The sequence below is a fragment of the Prionailurus viverrinus genome, chromosome E1 (assembly GCF_022837055.1).
Source record: "Prionailurus viverrinus isolate Anna chromosome E1, UM_Priviv_1.0, whole genome shotgun sequence".
Classification (NCBI taxonomy): domain Eukaryota; kingdom Metazoa; phylum Chordata; class Mammalia; order Carnivora; family Felidae; genus Prionailurus; species Prionailurus viverrinus.
This window is the reverse complement of record NC_062574.1, coordinates 37,904,329-37,920,043: the sequence shown is the minus strand read 5'-3', so window position 1 is coordinate 37,920,043 and position 15,715 is coordinate 37,904,329. Positions and strand designations below refer to the sequence as shown.

The 15,715-nt window shown below is 40.6% G+C and overlaps 1 protein-coding gene across 1 annotated transcript in view; it reads right to left on the bottom strand.

The window, feature by feature from the left end:
• The window catches only part of MAP3K3 (mitogen-activated protein kinase kinase kinase 3), a 60,814-nt gene that overhangs the window by 26,269 nt on the left and 18,830 nt on the right, over positions 1 to 15,715 (bottom strand). Inside the window, exons 3-5 of the mRNA XM_047833421.1 lie at positions 12,480 to 12,520; positions 6,995 to 7,094; positions 2,125 to 2,238 (exon numbers count right to left, since the gene is read on the bottom strand). Coding sequence (XP_047689377.1) covers positions 2,125 to 2,238; positions 6,995 to 7,094; positions 12,480 to 12,520 — 255 coding nt within the window. The remainder of the gene's footprint in view (positions 1 to 2,124; positions 2,239 to 6,994; positions 7,095 to 12,479; positions 12,521 to 15,715) is intronic.

The window sequence follows — 15,715 nt, the reverse complement described above, 5'->3', positions numbered from 1 at the left end:
ATAATACAAAAATTAGCATGTATAAGGATGACATGCAAATTCATGAAGTGTTCCATAAAAAGAAGGAAGGAAGGAAGGAAGGAAGGAAGGAAGGAAAGAAATAAAGAAAGAAAGAAAGAAAGAAAGAAAGAAAGAAAGAAAGAAAGAAAGAAGAAAGAAAGAGAGGCATCAATGTGGCATTTATTTTATGCAACATCTAATGCAATGCAATGCAATGCCTTGGGTATCAGAGCTCAGATGGTCGTCTTTCAGGCAGCTCACAGTGTTGTGTCAGTCTCTGCAGCCATGTACACTCCTTAATGGATGGGAAAGTAGATGTAAGGATCAAGCTGTCTATACCTTCTCATCATGGGAATGGAGGGATCATGATCAAGTGTGCTAGCTCTCAGTCAAGCAATCACATCATTAAACCAAACCCCGATTCTAGCTTCTTCCATATAGAAGATTTGCTGAATATGATTTCTGCTTGACTTCTGCTAATAATCAAGAAGCATTCACTGTGTTTTCTTAAAAGGATGGGTGGGGAAGGGTTCCAAAACAGTAAGTCACAGCTCCTGTTCTCAAGGACCTTAATAATCTTTTGGGATAACATGCACAAATATGCAACAACTAGAGGGGAATTAGTAAGCAACTTATAAACAAGTATACAAGTTATATCCAATGACTAAAAGAACAGAAAGTAATCAAGATAGCTCAGGCAAAAACACTGACCAAACTGTAGCAGGTAAATCAAGCCAGATACTAAAAATAGCCACGGTCTGGGAAAGAGCAAAAAGTAAGAACTGTAGAAAGGGGAGAGTATGCTGAAGAATGTGGAAAGATGAGACTGGGGAGTTGAAAGCAAGGGTAGATAGTGATAAGCCCTGGGTGCTAGGCTAAATTTAGATCCTATGATAGGATCCTATGAAAGAAATAAAGCCTATAAAGAGGAGGTGAGTAACTTGAACAGAAAAATAAAATAATAAAGGATATATTTCATTTCAGAATACTTTCCAGCACAAAGCCAGAAAAAAGACAGAGAAGACCATCCTCAATCACAAGGACACTTCGGTAATATTAGAAAATGTCTTCTTGGGGCACCTGGGTGGCTCATTTGGCTAAGCATCCAACTCTCCATTTTGACTCAGGTCATGATCTCAGTTGTGAGACTGAGCCCCATGTTGGGCTCTTTGCTGAATGTGGAGCCTGCTTGGGATTCTCTCTTTCCCTCTCTCTCTGCCCTTCCCCCTCCTAAGGCCTCCTAACTGCATTCTCTTGCGCTCCCCCCTAATCAGTAGGACAGCCCAATATCAATGCATCTTTTTAAAAATAAGTGGTCAGCATGAGCACCATTCCACCTAAACTCTGTCCTGGTATGGTGTGTTCATGAAGGTATGTCACAGCTGGCTGTCTTCGAGCAAAGGGAAGGGAAAGAGTGCCAAGAAACCTTTAGGAACATGCATCTCAAGAAAACTGGCACAGAAATCAGTGATTAGAAGACACACAGATTGCAATCATTCTTGTGAAATGTAGGCCCCCAGGGACCTTTTACAGAAGTTAACAAGGGATAATCCTTCACTTCTGACGGTCTCTGCAGATCGCCTGCCATTTGGTAAGGGAGTGGCTGGTAAGTTACAAGAGGCCCTCCACTCCATGGCCTTTCTCCCATTGAAAAGAAGGAAAAGCTTGTTTCCTACATGTATCTCAAGAGACAGGCACGGTTGCTGAGGGGTTGTAAGAGTAGGTCTACAGGATAGTCTCAAATCCCTAGCAGCCTTCGCTAAGCACCTTCACCCTCATCAAATCTCTCTTGTTAGGGTCCAAATCAAATGGAAATAACATAAATATAGAGAAAAAGAATTTTCTCTTTAATCATAAATGTTTTCCTTCCTCCCATGCCACAAGCCAAGTAACCTTTAGCTTCAACTTTAACACAGGTGACTTGACTTCACAGTGAAATCACATGCAAACTGCTATCTGGCCACTGGCACAGTGGGCTGTGCTGGGCTCCATGTATGTGCTTGCTTGCTTGCTTTAGCAGCAGCTGAGGAATACAAAATTCTGTCAAGGAAACCAGGTGAACTCTTAAAGAACAGCAAGTTTTGCCCTCTGTCCAGCCGCCAGGTCATCAGAGGGGCTACTTACATGGTTTCTGTCTTGGGACAGCAGCAATATCCTAAGGCTTTTCATGCTTGAGCTTCTGTCTAATATGTCAATTGCTTTATCAAGATCATCTTGGTTCTTCAGCAGGATGGAAAGCTGGGACACAGACACAGAAAAAGGGAATCATATAAAATATGTCTTTAGTTTAGAAACAGGCTAAATTAAAAAAAAAATACCTGAATGAAAACAATCTAATTGGATAGTATGGGGTCGTAAAATTAATTCAAACCATCTAGGTACTTTTTCTTTTCCTTAGTGTACAATTCAATAATTTTTAGTAAAGTTACAAAGTTGTGCAATCATCATCATAATTCAATTTTAAAACATTTCCATTGTTTCAAAAAGCTCTTGTGCCCATTTACAGTCACTCCCTCTTCCCACCTGTAGCCCCAGGCAACTATGAATCTACTCTGTCTCTGTAGATTTACCTCTTTTGGATATTTCACATAAATGGAATCCTATTAATTCATACATGTTCAATTCAGTTCATAGTCTTTTGTATCTACTTCTTTTGCTTAATGTTTCTGAGTTTATCCATGCTGTGCAACACATCAGTAGTTTGTTTCAAGATACTTTCTGAGAAGAGCTTCCTCTCTAAAAATACTCTTTTCTCCAAAGCATCAAATCCTAAACAGTTAAAGCCCCATATTTCTTCCCTAATTAAATATCTCACCTTAGCCTGTGCTGCAATTAACACAACAAGCAGAGAAGGCATAGGAGGAGGAGGGGGATAGGCAGAGGATGAAAACTGTTACTCAAATAAGAACACGAATTTAGGCCACATAACAGAGTTTAATATCTTAACGTTTAAAGATAAAAATCAGTGACTAGAATTCAGAAACAATCTCCTCTGTTTTCATTCCCCTGAAGTATTAAAGAGATCGCCCTTGAGGGTATGGATAAGTCTCACTTGCTGTTAAATGCAGAGGACACTATGAGTACTTAGTATTAAAAAATGCAAAAGTACACTTTGCCTAGGACCCAGCAAATGTCAGATCTTACACGTTTGTGGCAAACACAAAATCAAGCAAAAGTCCAATTCATTTCTTCAGTTCCCATTTTATAATAAAAGGAGATGGCAACACTAAATTCTAGGCCAGGAGAAAACAAAGAGCAAGAACAGTATTTAAAATAAAATTTCAAGGGGCACCTGGCTGGCTCAGTCAAAAGATCATGAACTCATGATCTTGGGGTTGTGAGTTTGAGCCCCATGTGGGGAGCAGAGATTGCTTAAAATAAATAAATAAATAATAAAATAAAATAAAATTTCAAGACAACTCATGGAATGGGAGAAAATTTTGCAAATCTTATCACATCGTAAAAGAATTCCTTCCTGTAACATTCAAAGTATGAATAAACAAGAACTGTTGTGGGAGGTGGAGAGAGAGAAAGAAATAACTGGAGTAGGCTTTAACTTAAACAAACAAATAAACTACAATTGTGCAAAAGTATGATATGGGTCTAGTATCCAGAATATATATAGAACTCTTACAACTCAACAGTAAGAGGACAAAGAATCCAATTCTTCCAATGGACAAAAGATTTGAATAGACATCGCGCAAAGAAGACAGACAAATGGCCAATAAGCACCAAAAAGACACTCCATGTCATTAGTCATTAGGGAAATGCAAATTAAAACCACAATGAGATACCACTTCGTACCTACTAGGATGGCTATAATTTAAAAAACAGATATGCAAAAACCCAAAAAGTAACAAGTCTTGATGAGGACATAGGGAAATTATAACTTTCCTATGCTGCTGGTAGGAATGTAAAATGGTACAGTGGATGTGGGAAGGATGGACAGTTTCTCAAAACGATAACATAGAGTTACCGTAAGACAACAGTTCTACTCCTTGGTATATACTCCAGAGAACTGAAAAAAAAAACGTGCATATGAAAATGTGTACACAGATGTTTATGGCAGCATTACTCATAATGGTCAAAAAAGTGAAAACAATTCCAGTATCCAGATGGATACACAAAATGTGGTTTATCCATACAATGGAATATTATTATCTTGAAAACATTATGCTAAGTGCAAGAAGCCAAACACAAAAGGCCACATATTACATGATTCCATGTATATGAAATGTCCAGGACAGGCAAATCCAAAGAGACAGAAAGTAGGTTTGTGTTTGCCTGCCAGGTGCTAGGGAGAGGAGGGGATAGGAAGTGACTGCTAATGGATACAGGCCTTTTCTTTGGGGTATCTGGAGTTAGATAGTAGTGTTGGTTATACAACTCTGTACATATATTAAAAACCACTGAATTGTACAGCTTAAAAGGGTAAATGTTATGGTGGGTAAATTGTACCTCAATAAAGCTATTAAAAACATAAGTAAACTGGGGCGCCTGGGTGGCGCAGTCGGTTAAGCGTCCGACTTCAGCCAGGTCACGATCTCGCGGTCTGTGAGTTCGAGCCCCGCGTCAGGCTCTGGGCTGACGGCTCAGAGCCTGGAGCCTGTTTCCGATTCTGTGTCTCCCTCTCTCTCTCTGCCCTTCCCCCGTTCATGCTCTGTTTCTCTCTGTCCCAAAAAATAAATAAACGTTAAAAACATAAGTAAACATAAAATAAAATACCAACCGATTTCTCACATGTGGTTCTCAAATCCTGACGTGGCAAGGTTTAGAGGGCAAAGAAAAGAAAAAGGTTGAGGGATTTTTAAATTAATAAAATGTAAACTAGTCAATTCTCGGTCATTCACATTAGCAGAGCATGGAAAGACATGCATCATCTAAAATAATTACTAAACTACTAATTATGTTTGGCTTTAGAATTAACATCTGCATAAATATTTAAATAAAGGAACGACTAACATTCTGGGAAGCCACTTTATTGCCCAAAGAATTTGAAAATGGATTTTGGGACATGTGGAATTCTTAATGGAAAGAGAAATGAGCACTAAATCATTCCGAAAAGTCTTTCCTCACTAAAGAATACCTTCTTTAATGCTGATTAGCTGGCAGACTCCAGCCTTGCTTTCTATGCAGTGACTGAAGCTTGAGCTGCAATTTTTTTTTTTTCAACGTTTATTTATTTTTGGGACAGAGAGAGACAGAGCATGAACGGGGGAGGGGCAGAGAGAGAGGGAGACACAGAATCGGAAACAGGCTCCAGGCTCTGAGCCATCAGCCCAGAGCCTGGCGCGGGGCTCTAACTCACGGACCGCGAGATCGTGACCTGGCTGAAGTCGGACGCTTAACCGACTGCGCCACCCAGGCGCCCCTGAGCTGCAATTTTTAAAAGTTCATCTGCATTACTTATTAACTATAGAGCTAGTGGTTTATTTTCCAAATCTGCTGTATTTCTAAAATTTGTCACAAAAAAACAAAAGATCAGACAGTCTTATTTTTGTTAGCTATTGGGCAACATATCCAATTGTAGTTGTATATTTTGTATAAAAGGGGATTGGGGGGTTTTAGCCAACAAATCTCAGCCCCTATAGATGTCAGCCCCAAATTATGGAAGAAATTCCTTTTTTCTCCAGCTGAAGGTTTTTTGCTTTTATTTTTTAAAGTATAGTTGACACATAATGTCACGTTAGTTTCATGTGTACAACACACTGATTTAACAAGTCTGTATGTTATACTGTGCTCACCACAAATGTAGCTACCATCTGTTGCCATATAACGCTACTGCAATACCATTATATCCCCTCTGCTGTACCTTTTATCCCCATGACTTCTCATTCCATAACTGGAAGCTTGTATCTCTCACCCCCTTTACACATTTTGCCTACCTCTCCCCTCTGATAACCATCAGTTTGTTCTCTGTATTTATGGGTCTGTTTCTGTTTTTCATTTATTTATTCATTTGTTTTGTGTTTTAGATTCTATCTATAAGTGAAATCATATGGTATTTGTCTTTCTCTGTCTCACTTATTTCACTTAGCATAACACCCTCTAGGTCCCTCCATGTTGTTGCAAATGGTAAGATCTCATCTTTTTTATGGCTGAGTAATATTTCACTCTCTATATATACCATATCTTCTTCATCCATTCATCTATTGATGGATGGATGGACACTTGGGTTGCTTTATGGAGGAGATTCTTAACTCTTTAACCAATAAAACAAAACTACACAGTAAGGACCCAATTCTCAAAGAGCCAGGATGTGGCCCAGCTTTCTTGTCTTGTCCCCCAATTCAATTCCCTCAAGATGCACACTTTTTACTAGGCACCAACACACTGCCTCTCAGACTAATGCAAAGCATCAGCCCAAGCAGACTGTAGCCTCTAGTACCTTTCTTGGAGCTGGAAAAGCAGCCAAGTAACTGACACTCAGAAGAATCCCTTCCTGGGTGACATTCAAAGTATGAAAAAATAAGAACTGGAAGGAAGAGCAGGGGACAGGAGGAAGAAGAGTTAAAGAAATCACTTGAGTAGGTGCTAACTTTGGAAACAAACTACACTTGGGAGTTAAACTTTGAGAGAAGAGTCCAGTATTTATGACTGTCAATAGAGGAACTACCCACCAGTTTTCCACACCTCTCCAGCCCCTCCTAAACCTCTGCTTCTTGTTAAGGTTGTGCTGGAAAGAAAAAGATAAGCTACAAAACATAACAGAGACAATATACATCCTGGCCCCAGTACCATACCTGTTCCCACTATGGAGTATTAGAGCTACCACCACTGACTGAGCAGGCAAAATGGAAGTAGCTATGGAATCCCCCATGTAGCAAAACCCAGAAATCCCAGAATTATTGAAATTAAGGAAAGAGGCTCCAGAAAAGGAAAACCTGCAGATGATATTAGAGGAACAAACTAAAATATCCTCAGTTAAGGAGAAAGAAAAAGGTAGTCAGCTGTCACCCCATCTTGTCTCCATACCATCCATCTACTTTCTTACCTCATTATTCATGTAATGAAGATCAAGAGGCTGCCCAAACACTGTTGTCACCTTGTGTTCCACATCTTCATATCTAACAGGCCGGCTGAATGCTATAATTCTGAAAAGGAATAGGAAGCATCGTTAATTGTATATTTTAAAAGTCAGATTTGGAAAGCTAGGACTTCTGAATATCTTCCTGTTCTTTTAAACATAGGATTCTCTTTTTCTCCTTCATACAGTTTGACTTTTTATTTTTTCTTTTCTTCTCTTACCTACTTTATTTATTTTACCTTTCTCCTGAGCATCACAAACATTGCTCAGTCCCAATAATTGTTCTACCATTTCAGCTCAGATCTTTTCTATCAATGACAGTTCAGTATCCAAACAGGACACCTGGGGCGCTTGGGTGGCTCAGTCAGTTACGCATCCGAATTTGGCTCAGGTCATGATCTCACGGTTCGTGAGTTCGAGCCCCACATTAGGCTCTCTGCTGTCAGTATGGAGACCGCTTAGGATCCTCTGTCCCTCTCTCTCTGCCCCTCCTCTGCTTATGCTGTCTCTCTCAAAAATAAATAAATAAACTTAAAAAAAGAAAAAAGCAGGACATCTGGATTTAAACATTAGGTTCTAAACACTCTTGTTAGGAAGAAAACCTGGAGACTGGAGCAGTGCTCCTGAAAACATGGTCTTAACTCCTAAATGACTCAAATCCAGGACTTGAAAGGTCTTATCCATTGCTGATGCCAGAGGAATCTCAATGCTGATTATCTTCAGAATTGAGATTTCCTACCTAAGAGTCAAAAGAATTCCCCTTGAGTTGGTTACATGCCTAAGTTTTTTTTTTAACAAGTGACACATATGATCATATAAGTAGTGTTGATATTGACACTTTTCTAGAGAAACTCATTAGGTCAGTTCAAAAAACAACTTTTCTTAAAACGTTTTATTTATTTTTGAGAGAGAAACAGAGTGCGAGCAGGGCAGGGGCAGAGAGAGAGGGAGTCACAGAATCTGAAGCAGGCTCCAGGCTCCAAACTATCAGCACAGAGCCCGATGCAAGGCTCGAACTCATGAACCGTGAGATCATGACCTGAGCTGAAGTCGGACGCTTAACCAACAGAGCCACCCAGGTGCCCCCAAAAAACAATGTCTATAAATACAGAGTAGAGTAAGAACTTGTTCAAAGATGTGTTAAAAGAATCTGTCAATTAAACATCACAGCAAAATTTAAAACTGGGTTCAGATTAAACATACAAAATGAATGAAACAGAAGAATGAAATATACAAAAAAATTGACAAAATATTGGTAATATCAAATCTGGGTTACAGGTTCAGAAGGGTTCAGTATAACATTCTCTCTACCTTTGTCTGCTGCTGGTAGTCAACAATTTTTGATGTACAAAAGCAGCCATATGGGTCCAACCCAATACATTACAACTTAAATACTTAAGATAAAAATAAACAATGAGATAAGTGAAAACAAGAGAATATCAGAAAGTAACTCATATATTCTCTCTCTCCCTCTCTCTCTCTCTACATGTGTATGTGTGTGTGTGTGTGTATATATATATACACACACACAGAAGAATGCATAGGATTAAAAAATATTGGAGTGGAGAAGGTCTTCCTAAGCATTATATAAAATACAGAAGACAAGGAGGAAGAAGGCAGATTTAACAACAAAAATTTAAACTTCTGATAGCAAAATGATCAGCCCTCAACAAAGTTAAGAAATATCAAACGTGGAAAAATAATCCATGCAAAATCAGTAAGACAAACAACCCAACAGAAACATAGACAAGGATATTATGACAATTCAAAGAGTTATGAATGACTAATAAACACATGAATTTATGCTTAATGTGATGGGGGAAAATATATATCAAAATGACCTTCATCTCTTAGTAGCCTAGACTGGACGAAATATGACTAGTGCTTGGTAGAGTAGCAGTATTCAGCCATGGAGCCTCTACAGTTCTTGCCCTCCTCATGCTGAGAAGTGTGTGGTTTTTTTACATCTTCTCTGCTCCTCCAGAGTGGGAAGTGGTATAACCAGAGTAAGAAGCAATAAACCACAGGACAGAGGGATCTAAGCTACTGGATTTTAATGGAATCTGACCAGATAATTTCTTTAATGTTCTTCTGTGCCAGGCTGGCACAAATAAGTAGGCAGCATAAAAGCTTCCATCATCCTAGAACTGTACTATTCAATGTGGTAGCCACTAGCCACATGCAGCTGGTTAAATTCAAATTGATTAAAATTAAATTTTATACTGGTTCCTCAGTCTCACTAGCCACAGGGCAATGTGACCAGTGGTTACTATACTGGACAACAAAGGTACATAACATTTACATTATAGCAGAAAGTTCTTTTGGACAACCTTAATAGCATACTTCTTTCAACCAGTCTATCCTTCACACAAAGCCTAACATCCCAGGAAGATAATTTCTCCATAACTTTTCCTTTATCCATCACCACCTTTCATTTTTGGAAATTATATTGAATATATTAGTTCATATCCCACCTGGGAATCCATTCATACTGTAATCCTTGTATTTTTTTTCCCTCAAACCAACTGTGCCAAGAAATGATACTGTGTAATGCTATCTAGATATGGGTTATCTAGATATGGACGTTTTCTGGAGACTTTTGAGAGAATGGCTTTCCACTAATTCCTAATAGCAAATAATATCTCCTTCATCAGCATCTCAGCAACAGGGGCCAGTCTTCCTGAATAAAATACCAGGAGACCATTCGTATGTCCCTAGCACACCATTAGAAAAGGATCAGGCTCAGATAAATTCTCCTGCATTTTGCCTGGCAACAAGCCATTCAAAACCTCAAAAGCAGCCCCAAAGTCAAGATCAGAAACCAGGACTATCAGCATTGGTAAGATCGAAGCTGCCGCCATCACCCTGAATGGTAGGCATTTTTAGCCAATGCTTCAAAGAGGGGACTAACACCTGTGACAACCACCTTCACCAGTGTCCAGACAGGGAAGCTTTCCAAGGGAAGGAGTTTGAATCTACAGTCCTCTTCTGCCCTCCTGGGGCTAAAAGGTAAAAGCGTTAGGAGCCGGATCCCTACCCTTCCAAAGCAAAGGGAAACAGAATGGATACTTAGCATAGGTGAATGGAAAAAGACTATTTCTTCCCTCTTTTCTGTACATTCTAATTCTCTAAGGGCCTACAACATTTAGATATATACTATCCATATTCCCTGCAAAAAGTAAAGAAAGCCCACAATCATATTCTCTATAAAATCCTAAGACATAAAACACATGAAACCAGAGCTGTCTGGCATAGTGCAGCTGCAACTTGGCTTCCCCGCACCAACTTAAAAGTCCTCAATTCCACACATAGTACACAAACAGTGAAATGCAATGGCTCCTGAAAACAGCTCCATAAAAAGAGAATGCACAGTTTTCGAAATCTTGATACCAACACTCTGCTGTTCAGGCTTTGAAAGGCCATTCCTACCTGACCACCTTAAATATTTGTGGTTTCGATCTGGCAGCTTCTCTGAAACTAAACACATACACTTTCTCAGTGTAAGTCTGCTCTCTGTAACTACATACCACTTTGGGAACAGGAATTCAGGAGAGCATAACCACATAATTAGGCTCCAACACAATTGAGCTTTTGATTTTGTATCTACTTCTGAAAACTCTCTGCCAGTCTGAGTTTGGCAATCCTTCCAAAACCCAGTCAAGTCAGAAGTGTGAAAAGCAGCAACAATCAAGTGACAATTCAACTTCTCTGCTACTCGCAGGACACAGGATGAGCCGCTGGGGACAGAAATCAGAAGACTTTCCTCCCTCCAGGCCTGAAACAGCCCTAGAACACACACCGCAGTAGCAGGGCTCTGGCTCCGCAGACCACAGTGTTTTCACCAGGCAACCTCTGACAACCTTGCAGGCTTGTTAACATATCTTTTTAAGGGAGAACAGCAGCCACATATCTGGACTTGTGCTAACAATGTTTGGAGGCACTAATGTCCTCTGATGGAACTAATCTAATAGGAAGAGCTTATTCTCATGGGTTTGCTCTTCACATTTCCAAATGCTCAAAGCAAAGGCAAAAGTGGGGTATCAATGAGAGAGACTGGAATAGCAGGAAACATATTGAAAAGCACACTCAGGCACATATGCGCCACATGCGTGCACACACAGGGTCCCAATTATCCCATTACCAGAGTTCTGTATGCTTTTCAAAAGTTATTCCTTAAGCGGCGTCTGGGTGGCTCAGTCTGTTAGCATCCAACTCTTGATTTCAGCTCATGTCATGATCTCATGGTTGTGAGATCAAGCCCCACACTGGGCTCAGCATTGATAGTGTGGAGCCTGCTTGGGATGCTCTGTCTCTCTCTCAAAATAAAGTTTATTTAAAAGTTCTTCCTTAAGGAGCATCTGGCTGGCTCAGTCAGAACATGCGATTCTTGATGTTGGGGTTGTGAGTTCAAGCCCCATGTTGAGTTTAAAAAAAATAAGTTTTTCCTTAAATAACTTTAGAAATTAAGTGGAGTCCTATTTTTCTCCACTGAAAACTTCTATCTTGGTTTCCTACAAAAAACTAAATACTAACAATGGAGGAAAGGACAAAAGGGTTTCATAACATTACTTTCACTTCCCTAACAAGGTAAGATACTGAATATAGACTGAAAAACTCCCTCTTTCTATGTCCTCAAATGATCTGAAATCTTTCACAACTGACAGACTTGATGCAGCTTCCCATGACCCTGACACATTATAAAGAAACTTCCAAGTCACTAACCTGGCCCTGATGTGGACAAAGCCAGGGGCCAGGGCCACTCTACTGGGCTGGAAATAGTACCACATCACAGGAGAATCTTGATCCTCTTTTAACTAATTTTTTATTTTTATTTTTTGAGAGAGAGAGAGATAAGAAGAGAGGGGCAGAGGGAAGAGAGAGAGAGAGAGAGAGAGAGAGAGAGAGAGAAGAGGAGAGGGCAGAGGGAGGACAGAGAGAGGAGAGGGGCAGAGGGAGAGAGAGAGAATCTTAAACAGGCTCCACACTTAGCATGGAGCCTGACATGGGGCTCAATCCCATAACCCTGGGATCATGACCTGAGTGGAAATCAAGAGTCGGACCCTCAACCGACTGAGCCACCCAGACGCCTCCTGATCTCCTTCTGATGCTATCAGGTGGCACAGTGACAGTGTATCTGGAAGTCATAACTGAGTAGGGCTGGAGTCCTGACTTCCTCCCCTAGCAAAATGGTGGACCCCACAGGAGCAGAATAATAGCAGAAGAGTAAAAACAGTAAAAGCAGTTGAAATGGCTTCTATTCCTAAGACCAAAAATAAAGTTTAATTGGTAAGCCAAGCCAAAAGTAAAAATTGCCCTTTTATGCCAAATCAACCCCATCATCTAGCCAGGGAGCCCACAGGGATCACTCCAGGGAAACAGCTTCCATAAGCTCGATGCTTTCTGAGAACCGCAGCACACGTGAACACAACCACTGATCAGAAGGCAGACTTACCGCCTTTCCCCGTTGTGCTCAAACTTGATTCTGACGTCACTCTGTCAAAGGAATGATAGACAGGTTAGCGGGTTCTCTGGCATGTGTTATCCTGCCATTCCCAGGTAAGCTTCAGGTAGTCCTTTAGCAACCTTAGGCAAACATCCCTGATGGCTCCCGTTACAGCGTCTCTACCTCATACGCATTCCTTTCCAGTGACTTGTAGCCTTTGAGTTCTAACTTCAGGGGCAACAAAGCTCTTAGGACAAGATCTCTAAGTGGCTGCCCAGCTCAGCTGCTATGCTGACATGTCATTTCTAAGTTCATACACTCTATTTCTACAACTGGCTCTGGAGTTTCTCCTGCCATATCACCTCCTGGCCAGGACACCTTTTCTTCTTGGCTGATATGACTGAAGAGAAAGAGAAATCTTGGGATGGATACTTCCTAGCTATAAGTCCACAAGCAAGTTACTTATGCTCTATGAATCTTAGTTTTCCATGTGTACAGTGAGGCTAAACATAGCTGATTTGAAGAGCTATGAGAACCAAACAACATAATATACACGAGATACCTCATACATAGTAGACATGCAGTTGCTGCTGTTACAATGGATTTCCATGACCCTTTCAAGACTACCCCTGGTGGCATAAAGCAGGACCCTGGACAATTTTCCTTAGAAGTGTCTCCAGATTTGTCTTAACTGATTATCATGGGTAGCCTATGGACCGTGTCTATCTTGGTTCTGTATTACCAGTGACAAGCAAAGGAAATGGTATCTAATATTTGTGCCTAATATTTATTAAATGGATTGAGCGAGAACAGAATTGAGTGTAAACGTCAGAAATAGGAAGAAGTAGAAGCATTAGAATGTTAAGAAACAAATCAAGGAGGAAGAAATACTGTAAAGAGCAAGCGAGTTTAAAATGGCAGGAAAAGGGAAGAGATATTACAGAAGAAAAGAACACGTATAGTGAAAAAATAAAACTAAGCCTGTCAGGATACCAACAAATAACAGAGATGGAGGAAAGGAAGAGTGGACAGTGAGTGAAAAGTATACTGAGAAAGAGAAATTAATAGGCTGTGGCTTGGAAGAAAGAAGAAAGTTTCAGAGTATCTTTAGAGAAACACAGAGCAGACAGAGAAGTCGACAGAAACAGGACAGAATGTGAAAGGTGGGGTGGGTACATAAAGAACTTCTTTTTCCCAAGAGATGAGAAAGTTAGAATTCTCTTATAGTCCACTGAACTGGACAAGTGGTTCTAATTTACATCCTAAAAATGACTGAGGATAGGGCACCTGGGTGGCTTAGTTGGTTAAGCCTCTGACTCCTGGTTTCGGTTCAGGTCATCATCTTGCAGTTTGAGACTGAGCCCTGCGTCAGACTCTGCACTGACAGTGTGGAGCCTGCTTGGGATTCTCTCTCCCCTGCTCTCTGCCCCTCCCCCACTCATGTCTTTTTCTTGTCCTCAAAAATAAATTTTTTTTTTTTTTTTTTTTTTTAAGGCTGAGGTGGTTCAGTCGGATGAATATCTGACTTCGGCTCAGGTCACGATCTTATATCCATGGGTTCAAGCCCCACCTCTGGTTCTGTGCTGACAGCTCAGACAGAGCCTGGAGCCTGCTTCGGATTCAGTGTCTCCTTTCTCTCTGCCCGCCCCCCCCCCCCCAAACGCCGCCTGCACTCTGTCTCTCTCTTTCAAAAAATAAAATAAAACATTAAAAAAATTAAAAGAAAAAAAGGCTGAGGACCTCAAAGAGCTTTTGTTTGCATAGATTGTATCCACTGATATTTGCCACATTAGAAATTAAAACAAAATTTATATTTATTTTGTTCATTTTAAAACAATTTAAAAGATATTACATGCTAACATAAACACACTGTTATAAAAAAGAATTATATTTTTAGAGTTTAGTGACAGAATACAAATCTCCTTAATGCATGGCTTAATAGGAGACAGCTGGATTCTCATGTCAACTTCTGCTTTTAATCTGTTGTGATAATACGTATCATGCAGCCGCTGGAAAACTCTACTGTACATTCTTAAGAGAATGAGGGTAAAAAGGGCAAGTAACATTTTAGTATTAATATGAAAATAGTTTTGACCTCGCAGACCCCCTGAAAAGTTCTTGGGAACTTCCCAGGGATCCCTAGACCACAGCTTGAGAATCATTGAATCAAAATATAATAATGCCATCCTCTATCCCACTATTTTAAAGACAAGGTGGAATTGGGGCTCAAAGAGCTTCATGTCCCTGAAAGTTCATATACTAAACAGTGGATGGCAAAGCTCCCGCTCTGCTGACCTGCAATGTGACAACTCTTCAAAACACAGCTCTGATCTTGCCCTCTCACTCTTTAATGTAACATGTAGACCACTTCATCCATTAATAGTATATGACAATAGCTAACATTTACTGAACATTTATTATGTATTAAGCCTTGTTCTAAGCCTGTTACATGTATCAATTAAGCAAATCCTCACAACAAATACTATTATTGTCCCTATTTTACAGGAGAAACTGAGTGACAATAAAGTTAAATAAGTTCCTTCAAGGTCACCATGCTTTAAAGAGCGAGCCAGGATTCAAACCCTGGAAGCCCAGCTCTTAACCATCATGCTTTGCCACAACTTAAGTGTCACACAGGCAAAGGAAGTTTATTTTGGGGCGCCTGGGTGGCTCAGTTGGTTAAGCGTCCGGCTTCGGCTCAGGTCATGATCTCACAGTTCATGAGTTCGAGCCCCGCATCGGGCTCTGTGCCGACAGCCCAGAGCCTGGAGCCTGCTTCGGATTCTGTTTCTCCCTCTCTCTCTGCTCCTCCCCTGCTATCGCTCTGTCTCTCTCTCTTTCTCAAACATAAATAAACATTAAAAAATAAAAATAAAAAAGGAGGTTTATTTTACTCACAGACGCAGAGCTTCAATGGGACCTTACTTCTTGGAACTCATGGAGGCGATGGGAGTAATAATGAAGTCAGAACCAGGACACTGAGGTGCCAATCATGCAGCAAGCTATGGGGCCTGGGGAGCCAGTAGGGGATGCTCTGGCTGAGGTTGTGAGTAGATGGGGATGGAGGAAGTAGAATGGAAAAGCACCGTGCCCCATCTGGTCTGCACTCTAGGTGAGTGTGAGCGCGCGCGCGCGTGTGTGTGTGTGTGTGTGTGTGTGTGTGTGCCCGCGCACGTGCAGGCATGTGCAAGCAGAAAGGTGGGGCACTGCTGCAGAGAAAGTTACTGTGTGGATTTGAGGTTTAC